At 46.6% G+C, this 20,967-nt stretch overlaps 1 protein-coding gene and 1 non-coding gene across 2 annotated transcripts in view; both read left to right on the top strand.

Annotated features, from left to right (window-relative positions):
• Positions 1-20,967, top strand: part of EXT1 (exostosin glycosyltransferase 1) — a 284,225-nt gene that overhangs the window by 245,949 nt on the left and 17,309 nt on the right. Inside the window, exons 3-7 of the mRNA XM_029063015.1 lie at positions 1,574-1,681; positions 10,640-10,759; positions 14,336-14,468; positions 15,750-15,868; positions 19,207-19,302. Coding sequence (XP_028918848.1) covers positions 1,574-1,681; positions 10,640-10,759; positions 14,336-14,468; positions 15,750-15,868; positions 19,207-19,302 — 576 coding nt within the window. The remainder of the gene's footprint in view (positions 1-1,573; positions 1,682-10,639; positions 10,760-14,335; positions 14,469-15,749; positions 15,869-19,206; positions 19,303-20,967) is intronic.
• MIR1337 (microRNA mir-1337) lies at positions 18,823-18,901 on the top strand. Its single transcript, NR_034643.1, has one exon. It is a non-coding gene; the product is annotated as a microRNA mir-1337 (primary transcript).

Here is a 20,967-nt window from a genome sequence, read left to right as displayed (position 1 = left end):
CTCACACAAGAGACTATCCAAGTCTAGAACTTCCGTTTTTTTGGCGGGGGAAGCGAGAAATGTTCTGTGTTATGATTGAAGCTGGGACACACCTCATTTGTCACCCTCTCTCCCTAAAAGCAGTCATCTAGTTCATCTCCCAGTCAAGTATGGAGCAGACAGTTCCAGACCCTAAACTAGCCAGATCAGTTCCATTTGTTGTCTGATCTGGTATTTCAGTGGCTCGGCAGGACCGAGGTCTGCAGGTTTGGAGCTAATCCAGCATCCTGCTTCGTTCCTCACTGGGGCCGGGTCAGGCCCCTGAGAGAGCAGCCTCATCTGTTGGAGACCTGTCCGCTGTTGCTCACCGGGGAACGTGGACCGGCTCCAATCGGAAAGTTATAAACGGTCTTTTCTTGGCTCAGACGTGGATCCGACTAAAGAAGGAGGTTGAGGACCTTCTCCCCACATTCTCCATCTGGGCTGCAGATGGAGCCATGTTAAAACGTTTGTGGTTGGATTCTATTCTTATAATTGATAATTATGGTATTTGTTAAGCGCTTACTTTGTGCCAAGCACTTTACTATGTGCTGAGGTCGGTTGAAGTTAATCAGGTCGGACACAGCTTCTGTCTCACTTGGGGCTCACAATCTAAGTAGGAGGGAGGTTAGGAATTGAATCCCCATTTTACAAACGAGGTAACTGAGGCACGAAGAAGTTAAGCGACTTGCCCAAGGTCATACGGCGGGCATCAGGCATAAAGCAGAGCAGGGATTAGAACCCAGGTCATCTGACTCCCAGGCCCAGGCTCTTTTCTCTAAGCCACACGGCTCTTCTTCCTCTGTTTCGCCCATTGTCCCTTCCTTATTGCAGCCTTTATTCTCTTTCCTGTGGGTAGAACCAGTTCCCAGTTCCAGGTAAGTTAACATGATCCGGGCTCCCTCGTTAGGTGGGACTGCCCAGTGATGGAAGGGGCATTCTGGCCATCGTTAATAATAGATGTTGTATTTGTTAAACCCTTCGTATGTGCTAAACACCATACCAAAGCACTGGGGTAGATACAAGATAATGAGCTCAGGCACAGTCCCTGTCCCACATGGGACTCACAGTCTAAGTAAGAGGGCAAACAGGTATTCATTCCCCATTTTACAAATGAGAAAACTGAGGCACAGAAGCATGAAGTGACTTGCCCAAGGTCACCCAGGTCCTGTGACTCCCCGGCCCGTGCTCTTTCCACTAGGCTACTCTGCTGCATTCCCAACCGACTGAGACAGTGAGAGGAGGCAGAGTGGAATGAGGGACACAGGACTCGTAACCTGCAAAATCTGGCTCAAATAAGACCCAGTCAGGATATCCGTCTTTGCATTAAATTTTAAAGAGAAACCTTCCAGGTTCATTAGGTATCCACCTTTGTTTTTGCTTATTTTTTTCCTCTGGTGATAGAATCTGGGTTCTAAATTGCAGAGGAACTAGCTGGGTTCCCATGGGTGCAAGTGTAAAAGCCTATAAAGACCAGTGGGCCCTCTTTTCATGGCAGTAACATATATATGTGTGTGTGTGTGTATATATATATATATATTTTTTCCTGTTCCAGGCTGCCTGCGTCCCAGTGATGCTGAGCAATGGATGGGAGTTGCCGTTTTCTGAAGTAATCGATTGGAACCAAGCAGCCATCATAGGCGATGAAAGATTGTTGTTACAGGTAAGAAATGGACTGCGGCCTTCAGAGGATCAGCTGGCCGCGGCCACGCTGACCTGATGTCCAAGGGAGGTGACCCCACCACAGGCCAGGAAATCTTTCTCATGAACGGATCATCTGTGACCTTGTGACGTGAAGTCCCATAATTAGACATGGGTTTCCTTCCTTCCCCATACCTGACCACCTCACTGGAATATATTCCGAAATGGAAAAGTTACCCGTTAAAGGAGTCGGGGGGATTCTTGGTAAATCTCCGTTTTTTGTTATCGTTGTTGTCGTTACTCAAGGATATCAAAGAAGGTCTTTTCCTCTTTTTCCCTCAATCTCTTTCTCCACCTTTCATTTCCATCTAATAATAATAATACTAATTGTGGTATTCATTAAGTGCTTACTATGTGCCAGGCACTGGGGTGGATACCAGCAAATCAAGTTGGACACAGTCTCTTGTCCCATGTGGGGTTCACAGTCTCAATCCCCATTTTACAGATGAGGTAACTGAGGCACAGAGAAGTGAAGTGACTTACCCAAGGTCACACAGCAGACAACTGGTGGAGCCGGAATTAGAACCCATGGCCTTCTGACTCCCAGGCTCATGCTCTATCCACTACACCGCGTTGCTGCTTCTGTTTCTGGGCCTGGCTCTCAGCAGAGCAGAAGCCTCCGTTAACAGAAGGAGAGAAAGCATCAGTGAAATCCATTGCTGGTCATTAAAGGTGGCGAAGCCCTTTTTATTCTAATAACACAGGCCCTATGGGTGCTCTGGGTGCCCTTGTCCATAACCAGGCCTTCCCCACGGATCCATTCTGCCATTACCGTCTGCTGCTGCCTGTTCTTTCTCTGGGCCGAGGGAAGAGGATGCTTCAGGGCCAAAGGGTGGGCTCGGCCAAAACAGTGAGACCGAAACAAGCCACTGATCAATCCATTGATCAGTCGTATTTATCGAGTGCTTATTGTGAACAGATCACCATACTAAGCACTTGGGAGAGTTCAGTATAAGAGACTTGATAGACATGCCTACAAGGAGCTTACAGATAGAAAGGGACGGACAAGGACATTAGTAAGTAAATTATGGACATAAGTGCCCTGGGGCCGAGGGAAGGGTAAATAATAATGTTGGTATTTGTTAAGCGCTTACTATGTGCAGAGCACTGTTCTAAGCACTGGGGTAGATACAGGGTAATCAGGTTGTCCCACGTGAGGCTCACAGTTAATGCCCATTTTACAGATGAGGTAATAAGGCACAGAGAAGTAAAGTGACTTGCCCACAGTCACACAGCTGACAAGTGGCAGAGCCGGGAGTCGAACTCATGACCTCTGACTCCGAAGCCCAGGCTCTTTCCACCGAACCACGCTGCTTCCCAACCATGCTGCTTCCCAATAAATAAAGGGAGCGAATCAGGGCTATTGTTAGCCAGTCACAACCATGTTCAGTAGCCCTCAGAGTGGGATTAGGGGAAGCAGCGTGGCTCAGTGGAAAGAGCCTGGGCTTCGGAGTCAGAGGTCATGGGTTCAACTCCCGGCTCTGCCGCCTGTCAGCTATGTGACTGTGGGCAAGTCACTTAACTTCTCTGTGCCTCAGTTCCCTCATCTGTAAAATGGGGATTAACTTTGAACCTCACATGGGACAACCTGATTATACTGTATCTCCCCCAGCACTTAAAACAGTGCTCTGCACATAGTAAACGCTTAACAAATACCAACATCATTATTATTATTATGTCACTTTTTTCTAAAACACCATTTTGCCACTGTTTTTTAGGAGGGGGCTGCTGGGGTTTAATTTTTTTTTTTTTTTGTAAAATGCTGACCTTTCTGGGTTATTTTTTCTTCTTTTTTCCTATAACATACAGTTTGGTTTCAGCACAGCTGCTTCCATATTGAAGAGCCACTGGTGCTGTCGTTAACAATGGTTTTAAAGAGCTGGCGCATGGCCCAAATGTCTGCTCTGGGAAATGTTTTGTTATGTTACAATTTTTCATTTCCTGTTTTAGAACAGCTCAAATGTTGTTATTTGCATATTTTCATGTCGGCGTGTCACCAGGAGAGCTTAATCCAGCCTTCCGGTGGCTACTTTGGTCGGCTTAGATAATTGTTCTCGCAGTGACCTTTTATTAAGCCGTCACCCTTCTCTACTATTTTCTAAACAGTTCTGCCAGCTTGATATTAATCCGTCATTTTCCCGCAACGACCTCTTTGGTCAAGTAAATTAATAACTAATCTCCAAACTACATTCCAACTTGGAGCCTTGTGTCTTTGCAACTAGCTGAAAGAATTTTTACTTTGAGTTCGTCCAGTGCTTGCTTATTTTGTCAGACCACTCTCACTTGGTGCTCACCAGATCTTTGGGAGATGGGGAGAGGCAGGGACTATTATCCTTATTTGGTAGAAGAAGAAACGGGCCCAGAGAGATTAAGTGACTTGACTGTGGTCACACAGTGGAGAGTAATAATAATGGTGGTATTTGTTAAGCGCTTACTATGTGCAGAGCACTGTTCTAAGCGCTGGGGGGATACAAGGTGATCAGGTTGTCCCACTTGGGGCTCACAGTTTTCATCCCCATTTTACAGATGAGGTAACAGGCACAGAGAAGTTAAGTGACTCGCCCAAAGTCACACAGCTGACAAGCGGCAGAGGCGGAATTCGAACCCATGACCTCTGACTCCCAAGCCCGGGCTCTTTCCACTGAGCCACGCTGCTTCTCTAGCAGGACTAGAAATAGAAACCAGGTCTTCCTCTGACTCCCAGACCTGGATGAAGCAGCACGGCCTAGTGGACAGAATATGGGCTTAGAAGTCCGAGGGATCTGGGTTCTAATTCTGGCTCCACCAGTTGTCTGCGGTGTGACCTTGGGCAACTCACTTCATTTCTCTGTGCCTCAGTTCCCTCATCTGTGAAATGGGGATTAAGACTGCGAGCCCCATGTGGGACAGGGACTGTGTCCAACCCGATTTGCTCGTTTCCACCCCAGTGCTTAGTGCAGTTCCTGGCACATAGTAAGCACTTAAATACCACAATCATTATTACTACTATTATTATTATTATCCACCTCTCTAGACCATACTGCCTTTCTTTTAACTAGACCAAGACAAGCTCTCTCCTGGTGTACACAATACCTGAAGGATAGCGTATGTATTAAAGCACCATGGTGAATTGTAACTTCTAACACAAAAATCCAGATGTGAGAGTGAATGTGTATCTAGTAATAATAACAACTATGGTATTTATTAAGCTCTTACTATGTGCCAGGCACTGTTCTAAGCACTGGGATAGATACAAGTTTATCAGTTTGTCCCACATGGGGCTCACAGTCTTAATCCCCATTTTACACATGAGGGAACTGAGGCGCAGAGAAGTTAAGTGGTTTGCTCAAGATCACACGGCAGACAAGTGGCGGAGCCAGGATTAGAACTCACATCCTGGCACTCCCAAGCCCTTGCTCTTTCCACTAAGCCATTCTGTTTCTTACGTGTGTGTGTGTTTGTTTTGCAAATAGAGTAATAACAGGTGTTGATAATTGTCCATTTAGGCCCAATCAGATATATGTGCCTTTTAGGCCAGGTAACCAGTTATGATAGCACCAGGCGATGCTGGTCTTTTTGGTGAAAACCCCATAATGGGAATAAAAAACAGTGCTAGCTGAGCATCTGACTACTCCATCCTTGGCAAGTGTTCATGCCTGTAGTATTTGTGGGGTTTTGTCACCTGTTTTCCCTCTTTAGTTGTTTCTTGGCTGAAATAAAAATGCCAAGGAATTTGTGAGACCAGGGACCGTGTCTAATTCCCAATTGAGTATTCTCTCTCAGTGCTTAGTAACAATAGCACTCTAGGCTACAAGGCTGTCTGTCCATCACTTTGCCCCCTCCTACCTCTCCTCCCTTCTCTCTTTCCACTGCCCACCCCGCACGTTCTGATCCTCTGCCGCCCGCCTCCTCACCGCCCCCCGTTCTCGCCCATCCCGCCGTCGACCCCCGGGTCGCGTCCTCCCGCGGTCCCGGAACGCCCTCCCTCCTCACCTCCGCCAAACTGATTCTCTTCCCCTCTTCAAAGCCCTACTGAGAGCTCACCTCCTCCGAGAGGCTTTCCCAGACTGAGCTTCCCCTTTTCCCTCTGCTCCCTCTGCTGCCTCTCTACTCCCTCCTTTTCACCTTCCCTCAGCTAAGCCCTCTTTCCCCCCTTTCCCTCTGCTCCTCCTCCTCTCCCTTCCCCTCCCCTCAGCACTGTGCTCGTCCGCTCATTTGTCTATATTTTTATTATCCTATTTATTTTGTTAATGAGATGTACATCCCCTTGATTCTATTTATTGCTATATTGCTATTGTTTTTGTCCGTCTCTCTCCCCCGATTAGACTGCGAGCCCATCAATGGGCAGGGACTGTCTCTGTTGCCGATTTGTACATTCCAAGCGCTTAGTACAGTGCTCTGCACATAGTAAGTGCTCTGCACATAGTAAGTGCTCAATAAATACTATTGAATAAATGAATAGTCCAAGCTCCACCACTTGTCTGCTGTCCTTAGGCAAGTCACCTTTCTTCTCTAGCCCTCAATTACCTCATCTGTAAAATGAAGATTAAGACTGTAAACCCAGTGTGGGGCATGGGCTCTGTCCAATCTGATTTCTTATGTCTACCCCAAGGCGTAGGACAGTGCCTGGCGCATAGTAAGTGCTTAACAAATACCATAAAAAATTTCATCAATTGTATTTATTGAGCACTTACTGTGTGCGGAACACTGTACTAAACGCTTGGGAGAGTGCAGCGTTAACAGAGTTGGTGGACACACTCCCTGCCCTCAACATGCTTACAGTCTAGAGAAGGAGACAGACATTAATATGAATAAATAAATTACAAGTATGTGCTTAAGTGCTGAGGGGCTGAGGGAGGGTTGAATAAAGGGAGCAAATGCAAGTGGAAGAATGACCCTAAAGGGAGTGGGAGAAGATAATATTGTGTGTCAAAACTGTACTAAGCGCTGAGATAGATGAAAGATAATCAGGTCTCACATGAGACTCACAGTTTAATGGGTAGAGAGACAGATATTGAATCCCCATTTTGCAGATGAGGAAACTGAGGCATAGAGAAGTTGTTACTTGCCCAAAGTCACACATAGCAAGTACGTGGTGGAGCCGGGCTTAAAATTTAGATCCTCTGACTCCCAAGCCCATGTTCTTTCCATTGCCCAAAGTCACACATAGCAAGTACGTGGTGGAGCCGGGCTTAAAATTTAGATCCTCTGACTCCCAAGCCCATGTTCTTTCCACTAAGCCATGCTGCTCAGTGAAGGGATCTGCACACTCTTAGTGTTTGGATAGAGTACAGGCCTTTGAGTCAAAAGGCCATGGGTTCAAATTCCAGCTCCACCATTTGTCTGCTGTGTGACCTCGAGCAAGTCATTACATTTCGCAGGGCCTTAGTTACCGCATATGTAAAGTGAGGTTTGAGATTATGAGCCCCACATGGGAGAGGGACTGTGGCTAACTCGGTTTGCTTATATCGACCCCATCTCTTAGTACAGTGTGTGGCCCCTAGTAAGCACTTAACAAATGCCGTCATCATCATTATTGTTATTAATAGTAATAAATATTGTTCCTATTTCTACTGCGGGTGAGGTCATGGCTAGCCGTAGAGACTCCTCCTCCACTGGAAACCACTTCTCCACTGGCCTTCCCCGCCCCTCATTTCGTCCCCCAGTACAGCCCAGCCACCTCACCTCACCCTCTCCCGGTTCCTCCTCACCCTGTCAAAACTCAAACCCAGGTCTTCCACCTCGGTTTAGCTTTGAGATCTGGAGCCAGTGTCTTGATCATTACTAATTCTGCTTGTCACGGAACCTGGAGGGACTCCTCTCTCCCGGTCAGTCAGTAGTGTCGATGATCACCTGTGGTGTGCAGAGCACTGGCCCGAGCACTCGAGTGAGTACAAGAGAGGTAAAAGCTATGGTCCTTGTCAGCAAGGAATTTACAATCTAATGCGGGAGACAGATGTAAACTATTTACAGAGTGGGAATAGGAAGGCAACTGGTAACTGCCAGAGCCCAGGAAGTGCATAAATGAGTATGTGAATCGCTGTCTGCTTAAGTTGTAAGGAGCCTAAATAAGCCTCAGCTTCTCCGCTGCACAGAAAAGGCTCCTTTAGTGCAGGAAGCTCACACGTACAGGGCCCCCAGCTCCACGCAACGTGACCACGTCCATCGCTGTTGGGCTATTTTTCCCTGAGCTCCTTCTCACCCATTGTCACCTCCAGTGTGCCCGGTCAGAAGTAGCGTGACTTAGTGGATAGAGCACGGGCCTGGGAGTCAGAAAGACCCGGGTTCTAATCCTGGATCCGCCACATGTCTGCCGTGTGGCAAGCCACTTCACTTCTCTGTGCCTCATTTACCTCATCTGTGAGGAGCCCTATGTGAGACAGGAACTGTATTCAACTTGATTAGCTTGTATCTACCCCAGAAGCAGCATGGCTCAGTGGAAAAAGCCTGGGCTTCGGAGTCAGAGGTCATGGGTTCGACTCCCGGCTCTGCCACTCGTCAGCTGTGTGACTGTGGGCGAGTCACTTAACTTCTCTGTGCCTCAGTTACCTCATCTGTAAAATGGGGATTAACTGTGAGCCTCACGTGGGACCACCTGATTACCCTGTATCTACCCCAGCGCTTAGAACAGTGCTCTGCACATAGTAAGCGCTTAACAAATACCAGCATTATTATCAGTGCTTGACACATAGTAAGCACTGAACAAAAGCAGCACAGTTGAGACTCCTGAGGACGTCTGATACGAATATTCACATGCACCACCATTAGCAGTATTTATTGAATGCTTTGGAACATACAGTTAAAAGAGCACCTTTGTCTATATGTCCACTTCGTTATTTCTGACCTCTCTAGTTATAAATATTTTCGTGTTGGTCTCCCCTATTTGAGTGTAAAGAAATGTCACTTCAGTATTTGCCTCCCCGCATTTAGACTGTGAGTCCGTTATTGGGCAGGGATTGTCCCTCTCTGTTGCCGAATCGTCCGTTCCAAGCGCTTAGTACAGTGCTGTGCACATAGTAAGCACTCAGTAAATACTATTGAATGAATGAAATAGGCACTCAAATGCTACCGATATGTAACAATCATATATATGTCTTAAATTACATATTATAAATTGTTTATATAAGTGCCTTGTCTTCCCTTGTACCCTGTAAGCTCATTGTGGGCAGGGGGCATGTCTGCTAAGCCTGTTGTACTGTACTCTCCTAAGTGCTTAGTACAGTACTCTGCACATAGTAAACACTCAGTAGATATCATTGATTGGTTGATGGATTCCTATTACTGCTGCTCCTGCCAAGTCCCGGTCTCTGACCTCGAGGAGCTCGTCGTGGGCACGGAACGCGTATACCAATTCTGTTGTGTTGTACTCTTAGTACAGAACTCTAAACGCAGTAAGTGCTCAGTAGATACTGTTGATTGGTATTATTGGGGAGACCAGCAGATAGTATATGTAGAGTGGAAACGAGCAAAAGTATAGCTACAACAGATATAGCAGAAGAAGCAGCGTGGCTCGGTGGAGAGAGCACGGGCTTGGGAGTCAGATGTCATGAGTTCGAATGCCGGCTCCGCCACTTGTCAGCTGTGTGACTGTGGGCAAGTCACTTAACTTCTCTGGGCCTCAGTTACCTCATCTGTGAAATGGGGATTGACTGTGAGCCTCACTTGGGCCAACTTGATTACCCTGTATCTATCCCAGCGCTTAGAACCGTGCTCTGCACATAGTAAGCGCTTAACAAATACCAACATTATTATATAGGCAAAAACTGCATAAATAATGGAATAAACGATGAGATCTATCATTAGTGCTAAGGGAAGCGAACAGAGTGACGCGACTAGGAAAGGCACCTGGAGGAGTTGGTGTTGAGGAAGCTGTGAAGGTGGGGAGGGGCTGGGGCCTGCCTTTTTTAAAGCGGAGGAAGTTCCAGGCATGGGAGAGGGAAGAGGCATTGGGCCAGAGGTGGGAGAGTCAAGAATGACAAGTGCCCCCTAAATGAAAAATAGGCATTAACCCAAGCACTTAAGAGTGTAGAATACAGCAGGATGAGGTGTTAACATTAAGGAGAAACTTAATGTTCATTATTCTCCTCCTCATTTCTTATTACCATTTTAGTGTTCAGAGGAGTGTGTCTGTGGGGTCTGAATCGTGAGGTCTAACCACAATCTGGGGATTAGAGAGTGGTTAGGAAGGGGAAAGAATCCTTTGAAAAAATGGGTGGGCCGAATTTGATGGTGGAAGATAACTTCTGGAAATCCAATGATTCTTAAATCTGATTTGCACAGTGGTACTATAGAGATAATTGTGATTTTCTTCTTTAAGGTCTTGGGAATGGCAGGCGGGTGGGTGTGCATTTTCTCCTCTTCCCCTCCTGATGAGATTTAGCAAAACAAGGTCCACTTTCCTCTTGAAATTCAAGTCTCTGCCCAAATGTGGAAATGCTTTCTGCGAGCCCTTTTATAACTATTGGCAGCAGCTGAGCTTTGCCGGCCCCCTTTGACGCCTGGAGACTGGAGCTATTCTCAGACTCTCCAGTCTTGCAGTTACTAGTTTGCTAAATTGCCAGTCCAGGAAAGAACTCTTGTGCCCTGGAGATTTGGTGAGGAGTTGCTCTCCCGATCTCCTGTAACGCTGATGCGGAAGTGGCAATTTCTGCCAAGGAAATGACCATCCAAAAAGGGGGCCGGGCTTCCTGAAGTCGCCCGATCAAGTTGAAAATTAAGGATCACTGAGGCTCCAGTTTGACTTCCGGCCACCCTTGAATAGGATTCGAGATCCCTGTGTTCTGGAAATGAGGGGGATTTTTTTCCTACTCTGTTGGATCGATCTCTAGTCCTGAAACTGGTTACTGTGGGGGAGAAAGCGGAACCCATCCCGAGGGTGTGTTGATTTGATCAGGTTACATTGTTTTCTCCAGGCGCTGATTGTTCTAACCTTGTCTTACAGATTCCTTCTACAATCAGGTCTATCCATCAGGATAAAATCCTAGCACTTAGACAGCAGACACAGTTCTTGTGGGAGGCTTATTTTTCTTCAGTTGAGAAGATTGTATTGACTACACTAGAGGTAAGACTCCTCCGCTATTAGTCAGGGAAAGACATTCCCTTATATGTCTTCCTTGGTCTGGACCCTGCTGTTGCTTGACCTTGGGGTTTTATGTAAAGGGATCGGTCACTCCCGGAAAAGAAAGCCCTTTAGCTACTTGATCGCACCATCTACCTTTGTTTACCCTCCCCAACCCCACCTACAGCTAAGGAAATCCATCCTTTTCTTTCACAATCCACCGAAGAAAACTGGTGAGAAAAGGAAGCCATCTGACCCTTTGAATGGCTTGATCCTAGAGGAGCGTAGCCAGCAAAGATTAGGAGTTAATGATCGTCTTCCTGTCATTCTTGTTCAGTGGGATCCTGTGAGAATTCGTTTCTGGAAACTATTTAGAGAACAGCGGGTAGCCAGGACAATGATGCTCCTCCTCCTCCACATCCTCCTCCTCTTCTTCCTCCTCCCACCTGTCCCCTCGAAATATCTCAAACTGATTCTGCTTCCTCTGGTTAGTTTGAAGGAGGCCGTAGCATCTGTCACTGACAGGCTAACGAGAGTCACAGTCACCTACCCAGTGGGCAGGACAGTAAAACTCGATTACACTAATGAGACTTTAGGGCCCAGAGATCTGTCCCAAACTTCCAGAAGAAGCAGCAGAAAGGACAAGGGAGCCACCGGGGTGATTAAAACCTCTCTCGGAGGTAGAGCCTATAGCACACTCAAAGTGAAGAAACGACCTACACCGTGGAAGACAGGTCAAGCCCAGGTGCCTACCCTGGGGAAGGTGATCAGAGACGGTGTTTTTGAAGGAGGGCGTGTCGATACTTCCAAAAAGCTTTTAGAATTAATCAGTCCCAACTTTTGGAGGAATCCTCACTGGGAAAGGATGATAACAGATGCCACAGTTATGGTCATTACTGTTATCGTCATTATTATTTACTCCAAAAATTAGCAGAAGGATAAACTGACACAAGGCAATGTCAGCGGAGGGCATCCCAGATGCTCTCCACCTCAGTTTCCCCGATCTCTGGTTGCCCATGTACACCGCAGGGGACATCTGGGTTCACCCTGCTCCCCTCCTTGGTCTTTGTCAAAAACTGTGGATTTCCCCATCCTTCCTACAGGTCTCCTCCTTTTTGCGTGTGGTTGTTTTGATCCAAAGTTCAAGTTAATAGGGGGACCCAAAAGTCCCTTCCATAGAGTATCTGAGGAAATCCAAGTTTCCAAGATCCCTTCTCCCCTACGGCAAACTTTCCCATTGCCCACAAACTTTCCATGATCCCCTGCAGATCTGGAAAATTCTTAATTCTATCCAAATTGTAATTCGGAGTGAACGCTTGCTTCAGGGATAGTTGGGCATCTACTCCATCCTGCCTCTCTTCCTTCAGCTTTACCTCCTAGCCTGCACACCACCCATCTCCCTGAGCAGAGAGGAGAGCAATTCTACCTTGAGAGAAGGTGCCATTGGCTTTCTCCAGCCAATTCTTCAGCTTGGGAAGCCGGGTAACCTAATGGAAAAAGCCCAGGCCTGGGAATCTTAGGACCTGGGTTCTAATCCCAGCTCTGCCCCTTGTCTGCTCTGTGACCTTGGGTAAGTCACTTAACTTCTCCGTGGCTCAGTTTCCTCATCTGTGAAATGAGGAAGTAAACCCTACTCCCTCCCTCCTTCTTATACTATGTACATAATCTCCTAAACATATGGAATTGACTTTGTATATTTATATAAATGAATTTGGAGAGCAAAAGAGAAGATATAAACTGCAATCCATAAATGAGCAATAGAATCCCACAGGGAAGGGGATGTACAGCAGCAGTAAACAGAGAGAACAAAGTAGACAATGTAGGTGATGAAGATAAATGGAATTCTTAATAATTTAAAAACAATCCTCCACCGTGATAAAGACTCTTCTCTTGTAATTAAAGAATAGGTCACCTCATTTCCTGAGCTCTCTGGAGCAGCACCTAAGATGAATATTTACATTGTTGCTTAATGCCCCCAAATTGGCCAACTCAACCTAAGAAAAGATTAAAAAATGCTGAAGAGAAAATAGTCGCTGCATCTCTTTCCTTTTCCTTTTTCTCCTCTTCTACCTAGTCCTCCTCGTCTTCCTCCTCCTTATCCGCCTTTCTTAAAAAAATATTTGGTATGTGCCTACTATGTGCCAGCCATTGTATTAAACACCGAGGTAGTCAGTCACATTTATTGAGTGCTTACTTTGTGCAGAACACTATACTAAGCGCTTGGGAGAGTTCAATAGATACAAGCTAATCAGGTTGGGCACAGTTCACGTCCCACATGAAGCTCACAATCTTAACCATTTGCCAGCTGTGTGACTTTGGGCAAGTCACTTAACTTCTCGGTGCCTCAGTTCCCTCATCTGTAAAATGGGGATTAAGACTGTGAGCCCCACGTGGGACAACCTGATTCCCCTGTGTCTACCCCAGCGCTTAGAACAGTGCTCGGCACATAGTAAGCGCTTAACAAATACCAACATTATTATTATTATTAATCCCCATATTACAGATGAGGTCACTGAGGAACAGAGAAGTAAAGTGACTCGCCCAGAATCACACAGCAGACGAGTGATGGCGCTGGAATTAAAACCCAGATCCCCTGACTTCCAGGCCCATATTCTTTCTATTAGGCCCGCTTGCTGCTTTCCCTCTCTCCTTCCTCCTCCTCATTATCCATTTCCTCCTCCTCTATTTCTCATTATTAAGAGCATTAAAATCAAGAGTTTGAGCAAAAGAAAGAAAGGATCTGCATTGCCATTCATTGTCCCAATTAGCCTCTAGAATAAGATGGCTGCTAAAAATTTCCAAGCTGAATTTCAAGTCACAGTGAGAACTTTGAAAACTTTATACTTCAATCATATTATTTTTAAAAAGAAAAATATTACTTATTAAAGATAAAAGATTTCACATTCATTTTGGTCTTCTTGTGGTTCTGTCTTTATAATGGGTGGTGAAATTTCCCAAAGTCGAAAGCCATAGATTGGGAAACCTAGAAAGTACCAGTTGACCCCATAAATGGCAGGCAATTTTTAGATGGATAAAATGTTTGACTCAGAATGTACCTCCTTCCGGGTCCTGTGATCCAAAGGAAGTCATGAACTGGTTCTAAGACAACCTCTGTTATTACCAGTTTTCACACCTCTGTTTTGTTGTCTTTCCCAGTGATTATGCGCCAACTTGGCAAATAATATAACTCACAAGCTCTCACTGTACCATCCATTCACACCCCAGTTACATTGCCTCCCAACCTAGACTCACTGAATTGTAACTTACTTTAAGTGCCGTAAGTAAAATTACCTTATGGCTCTCTGTGTCTGTCCCCCTTTCTGATGGTGAACATTTTGTGGGACGCTGTATCTGAATCCACTGTCTTGTATTTACGCTGATGTTGTATACTGTCTTGGCACAGCGTAAGCACTTAATAATTGATAGTGATAGTCATCTTCTTAGAATAGCTGCCCTGGGAGGAACCTTGATAGGCAGTCTTGTCCATGGTCTGCTTCCAGGCTGTGACCACCTCATTGTCTCTGAATGTGAGATAATCAGTGTGTCCCTTTGTCCCCGGGTTGTGTTTCTCTTTTCCAGATTATTCAGGACAGAATATTCAAGCACATATCACGAAACAGCTTAATGTGGAACAAACACCCAGGAGGTTTGTTCGTACTGCCACAGTATTCATCATACTTGGGAGATTTTCCTTACTACTATGCTAACCTAGGTGAGTGACTTCCCTCGTGACAGAGGCCTCTGAGGGAGAGGTTGCGATTTTGGAGTCCGGGTCGTAGACAGTGTCCCGAGTCACGACAGCATGACCTCAGCTGAGTGTTGCGTGATGGGAAAATGATTATGTTCTTCTGAAAAGAAATCTGGCCTTCTTAACTTTCTTACCCCTTTTCCTCCCCTCGAGTTTCACCATCCGGTACATGGGGAATTATTTATAGCCTGAGACTCAAGAGTGTGGGATCAAGATCTCTACAGAACTTCCTTTAATCCCAATTGTATTTGAATATCACATAGAACAAAGGGTTAGAGGGTCATTACGGGGGTTGATCGGCAGAGACTCCCAAATGGCCCTTCCTTTCTTTTCCCTAATTCTAAATTAAAGGGGTTGCAAGAGAGTTATAGAAGGGCTGTCAGCCTTTGCTAAAAGCGTGTATTGCTCTTCTTGCAAGGCCTCAATCCCAAGCATTTTAAAATTCTTAAAGCGATGTTGTCTCCGTCAGAGACAATGGTCTCTTTTCTCCAAGAAGACAGAATGCAGCCCTACCTTGCCATCAAGCTGTACCTTATATTGCATGATCTTTCTCTTGCAGACAGTCAGTATGTATTGAGCACTTACTGTGGGCAGAGCACCTTACTATGGGAGAGAACAATATAGCAGAGTTGGTAGACAGGTTCCCAGCCCTCAGTGAGCTTACATTCTAGAGGGTGAGTCAGAAATCAGTATAAATAAAAAAAATTGTGGTTACATCAGTGCCGTGGGGTTGAGGGAGAGGTGAAAAAAGGGGCAATCCAAGAGCAAGGGTGATGCAGAAGGGAGTGGGAGAAGAGGAAATGAGGGCATAGTCAGGAAAGTCTTCTTGGAGGTGATGTGCCTTTAATCAGGCTTTGAAGGTGGGGAGAGTAATTGTCTGTCGGATATGAAGACATTGGGAAGAGCAATTGGTGAAGTCTTGGGAAATGCAGTCACAAACCCTTGTTGGGCTTTTAGAAATCGATACAATTGGAGGCCAGAAGGGCAGTCGGTAATAGGAGGCCTAGAAGGGCACTAAGTGATTGGAGGCTCAGAAGAGCAGTCAGTAATTGGAGGCCCAGAAAGGCAGTAATTGAAAGTCCAGAAAGGCAGTCAGCATTTGAATGCCCAAAAGGGCCAGAAAGGGATCCAGCAGGGAAAGGAAGAGAGAGGTGCCATCATGAGGTCTTTCAGCAAAACCATTTGATTCTGCGGGCATGGTTTTCCAGAGGCTCATTCAGCAGGTCTTCTCTGTTTCCTCTCCAGGTTTAAAACCCCCGTCCAAATTTACCGCTGTCATCCACGCCGTGACCCCCCTGGTCTCCCAGTCCCAGCCGGTGCTGAAGCTCCTGGTTGCTGCCGCCAAGTCCCAGTACTGCGCTCAGGTGAGTTGGGCTGAGCTGCCCTCCCTCCCCACCCCCCCCAGCTCCCTTCCGATATCCACCACTCCACATCAGTCAGCCTCTAACTCCTCTCCATTATCCTCCACTCCACATCAATCAGTCAGTCAGTGGTATGTAGTGAGAGCTTAATGTGTGCAGACCACTATGCTAACTAAGCGCTTGGGAGAATGCAGTATAACAGGTTCCCAGCCCTCAGTAGAGGGCTGTCTACCTGTCTACCTGTCTACCATGTTCCGTGCCGCAGTGAGCTTACATTTTAGAGGGGGAGACAGACGTTGCTAGAAATAAGTTAAGGCACATCCCCTCTCTCGCCCTACAACTCAGTCTCCTTCTCAGCCAGTCCCTTTCCTCTGGATTCATCTTACATTTGGTTTTAACCAACTCATGCACTCCGTGGCATGGAAAATCTACCAAGAGGGTGATTTGAACTCCTGCAATAATCGAAAATCAGTTTCTCCCAAGAGAGTGAAGACTGATGGCTTTTGAAATGAGGCAGTGAATAATTCAGTGATATTTATTGAGCACTTAACTCTGTGCAAAGCACTGCACTATACGCCTGAGCTATTACAGTACAATAAAGTTGGCAGACATATTCAGTGTCTGCAAGGAGCTTACAGTCTAGGGGGAGAGACAGACATTAAAATGAAATTTGGATTTGTGCATAAGTACTGGAGGGTGGAGATGGAGTGAATACAGGGTAAAAATCCAAGTTCAAGGGTGACGCAGAAGGGAGAGGAAGTAGAGAAAATGAGGACTCATCAGGGAAGGCCTCTTGGAGGAGATGTGATTTTAACAAGGCTTTGAAGGAGGAGAGAGTGCTTGTCTGATATGAAAGGGGAGGGAGTTCCAGGCCAGAGGCGGGAAATGGGCAGAGAGTCGGCAGCGAGATAGACGAGATCGACTTACAGTGAGTAGGTTGGCGTTAGAGGAGTGAAGGGAGTGTGCTGGGTTGTAGCAGGAGGTCAGCGAGTTAAGATAGGAGGGCAGGGTGTTTGAGTGCTTTAGAGTCAACGGTAGGGAATTTCCTCTTTGTGGAGGTGGATGGCCCACCACTGGAGGTCCTTGAGGAGTGGAAAAACATAGACAAAACTTTTTTATAAAAACTATCCTTGCAACAACTGTAGAAAGGAGTGGAGTGGGGAGAGATAGGAGGCAGAGCGGTCAGGAAAGAGGCTGATGCAGTAATAAAGGTGGGACACGGCAAGTGCTTGGATCAGCGCATAGTAGCAGTTTGAATGGAGAGGAAAGGGTGGGTTTTAGCCATGTTGTGAAGGTAGAACTGACAGAAATTGGTGACAGATTGAATACGTGGGTTGAACGAGAGATGAGTTGAGTATAATGCCAAGGTTACAGGTTTGTGAGACAGGGAGCATGATGGTGCTGTCAGGGGGAGGACAATGTTTGGGTGGGAAGATGAGCAGTTCTGTTTTGGACTTGTTAAATTTAAGGTGTCGGCAGGGCATCTGAGTAAAAATATCCTGAAGGCAGGAGGAATTACAAGACTGCTGAGAGGGAGAAAGATCAGGGCTGGAGATGTAGATTTGGGAATCGTCCGCATAGAGATGGGAGTCAAAGCCATGGGAGCAAATGAATTCTCCAAGGGAGTGGATGTAGATGGAAAATAAAAGGGGACCCAGAACTGAGCCTTGAGGGACTCCCCCAGTTAGGGGGTGGGATGCAGAAGAGGAGCCCATGAAAAAGACTGAGATAACGAATGGCCAGAGAGGTTAGGCAGAGAATCAGTAGAAGACAGTGAGTGGTCCTCAGTGTCGAAGGAAGCTGAGAGGATGAGGAGGATTAGGATGGAGTAGAGGCCATTGGATTTGGCAAGAAGGAGATCATCGGTGACTTTCGAGAGGGCAGTTTCAGTATAGCGAAGGGGGCTAAGTCAGATTGGAGAAAGTCAAGGAGAGAATCGGAGGAGAGGGAGTGGAGACCATGGGTGTAGACACTTCACTCGAGGCATTTGGAGAGGAATGGCAGGAAGGAGATGGGGAGATAACTGGGGGGAGCTGAAGGGGCAAGGGAGGGTTTTTGTAAGATGGGGAGGCACACATTTACATAATTTAAAGATGGATAAGTCCATAAGTGCTGTGGGTTGCAGGAGGTATGAATGTCACAGGGTTTAAAGGTTGTGTGGCGAGAAAGGTAAGATCAAAGTACAAATGAGAAGTCTGGTGTGAAGTGTGAGTCGTAGTGGATCAGCAAGGTAAAGTAAGAGGAGGAGAACTAATTGAGTGCCTTAGACCCAGTGTTAAGGAGTTTCGGTTTGATGCGGAGGTGGATGGGCAACCATTGGAGGTTTTTCAGGTGACAAGATATGTGGACTGAGGGTTTTTATAGAAAAATGATCCGAGCAGCAGAGTGAAGTACGGACTGGACTGGAGATGTCAAGACGGTCAGCCAAGAGGCCGATGTAGTAATCAAGATGGGATAGGATAAGAGCTTGGATCAGCCTTGTAGCAATTTGGATGGAGAGGAAGGTGAGGATTCTAGAGGTGCTGTGAAGGTAGGACTGACAGGATTTGGTGACAGATTGAATGTGTGGGTTGAATAAGAGCCATGGGTCGAGGTTAATATCTAGGTTGTGGGCTTGTGAGATCGGGAGAACGATAGGAAGGTCAGGGCCAGGGCAGCGTTTGGATGGGAAGATGAGGAGTTCTGTTTTATACATGTTAAGTTTGAGGTGGCAGTTGGCAATAGACCATCGTCATGATCCCTGTTGGGTTAACCAAGAGAAGAGAGATGTTAGGAGAGAAATTCCAGTCTTAAGGAAGAGTGCATCTTCATTCATTCATTCAGTCATATTTATTGAGTGCTTACCGTGGGTAGACCATTGTACTAAGTGCTAGGAAGAGTACAGTATAACAATAAACAGACACATTCTCTGCCCACGACGATCTTACAGTCTAGAGGACAAGTTTACCTGGGTTTCTGGCTCGGCGTTAGGGATGGTCGGACGAGACTCGCTTGGATTTGAGATTCAGCGATCTTGCCCATCCCGACTCTGGGACTCTAAATGCGACTTCCTTTTCCGCCCTTCTCACACACTCACAAACCCGTGACACGCCCGCCGAGCATGAGTCTACCAGTGTTGCGGATGGAGCTGGAGAATTCATTCCGTGCATTTCCTACCCTGGGATGTGCCCGATGATACGGCAGGAGGTCGAGCCCTTTCTTCATTTCACTTCCTGCGGCTCTCCGGCCTCGTCGGTTCGACAGGTCCGGTCCCGGTTTCCCAGCCTGACTGGCGCTGCCTCGGAAGTATAATAGGAACACCGCTTTTAGCGCGACTTCTAATAAGCCACTGTCCATTGCAGATTATAGTTCTGTGGAATTGTGACAAGCCCTTGCCAGCCAAACACCGCTGGCCTGCCACTGCTGTCCCTGTCATCGTCATTGAAGGAGAAAGCAAGGTACGTAACGAGAGAGGCTCCCATCCTGAATGAATGTGGTGAGCTAAGGTCACCTTTGTACTGTGGCATTTCTGGCCTGCCTGTTTCTTTCGGTGCTTATTCATTCAATCGTATTTATTGAGCATTTACTGTACTAAGCGCTCGTTTATATTTTCTCGGTCACCTCTGCAGTAGTAAACCTCCACTCCTCCCCCTCACCTCACATCCTTTCTCCCTCCCCTCCCTCACCACCCACTCTTCTAGAGGAGCAGCGTGGCTTAGTGGATAGAGCACAAAGTTAAAAGGACTAGGTTCTAATCCTAGCTCTGCCACGTGTCTGCTGTGTGACCTCGGGCAAGTCACTTAACTTCTCTGGGCCTAAGTCACCTCATCTAGAAAATGGAGTTTAAGAGCGTGAGCCCCATGTGGGCTGGGGACTGCGTCCAACCCGATGAACTTGTATCTACCCCCCTACTTAGAACAGTGTTTGGCACATAGTAAGCGCTTAACAAGTACCATAATAATCATTCTTCAGATTTTTACCTGTTGTGTCTAGTGGAGAAGGAGTGGGTCTGGACATCAGGGTCTGGATTCTAGTCATGGATCTGCGACCACGGGCAACTCTCCTCACCTCTTTGGGCTTCCGTTTCCTCATCTGCAAAATGCAGAGACTGCTACCTGCCTCTCCTTAACTGCTAGAGGATGTTTTGAGGATAAAATGAGATCTGTAATGGGAAAATAAAAGGGCTGCACAAACTCAAGGTATTTCAAGAGTTAGAGGTTCATGAGACCAGCTGAACTTTTTTCAGCTTTGGGTGACATGATTGCTACCTGTGCTCCTTCCTGTTTGTAAGACCCCAACTGAGTAAACCCAATTCAGTGCTTAATAATAATCATAATAATAATAACATTGGCATATGTTAAGCGCTTACGTATGTGCCAAACGCTGGAGAAAGTATAAGATCATCAGGTCCTCCCACATGAGCCTCACAGTCTAAGTAGGAAGACAAACAGGTATTGAATCCCCACTTTGCAGTTGAGGAAACAGAGGCAAAGGGAAGCAAACTGACCTGGGTTTTTATCCCTACTCCACCAGTTGCCTGCTGTGTGATGTTTGGCAAGTCACTTCATTTCTCTGTGACTCAGTTTCCTCACCAGCGAAATGGGGATGAAATGCCTGTTCTTCCTCTTTGACTCTGAACCCTTTGTGAGACTGGAGCTGATCTGATTTTCTTCTATCTACCCAAGCACTTTAGCACAGTGCTCGGTGCATCCTAAGCCTTTAATAAATCCTAAGATAATGATTTCATCTTTTGAGGAACCACCGCCCCAGCAGTGGGAGAGAGCAGGATGCTATGCAGTTTAGCCTGAGCCAGATCTGAAGTGAGGAGAATGCGCTGCATCCTGTGCGTTTTGTTGACGGAACAAGGAAGCCACATCATTTTTCACTCAGTGGCAATGCTTATGCTGGTTGAGAGGTTGCTTCCCTTCTCCCAGCCTGCAGTTTAATGAAACTCCTGGTTGCATAAACTGTCCGCTCGGCCTTGAAGTCAAAATAGATGTGTTTTCTGCCTGGGCTCTCACATGCGACTTTGAATTTATAGGCCTCGTCTCTCCAGTTTCCCAACAGTCTCAGCGAGGGAAAGGTCAGAGGCCCACCAGGTTGGCGGCTAATTGGTCTCTGCC

The sequence above is a fragment of the Ornithorhynchus anatinus genome, chromosome 4 (genome assembly GCF_004115215.2).
Source record: "Ornithorhynchus anatinus isolate Pmale09 chromosome 4, mOrnAna1.pri.v4, whole genome shotgun sequence".
Classification (NCBI taxonomy): domain Eukaryota; kingdom Metazoa; phylum Chordata; class Mammalia; order Monotremata; family Ornithorhynchidae; genus Ornithorhynchus; species Ornithorhynchus anatinus.
This window is presented reverse-complemented; position numbering and strand designations above follow the sequence as displayed.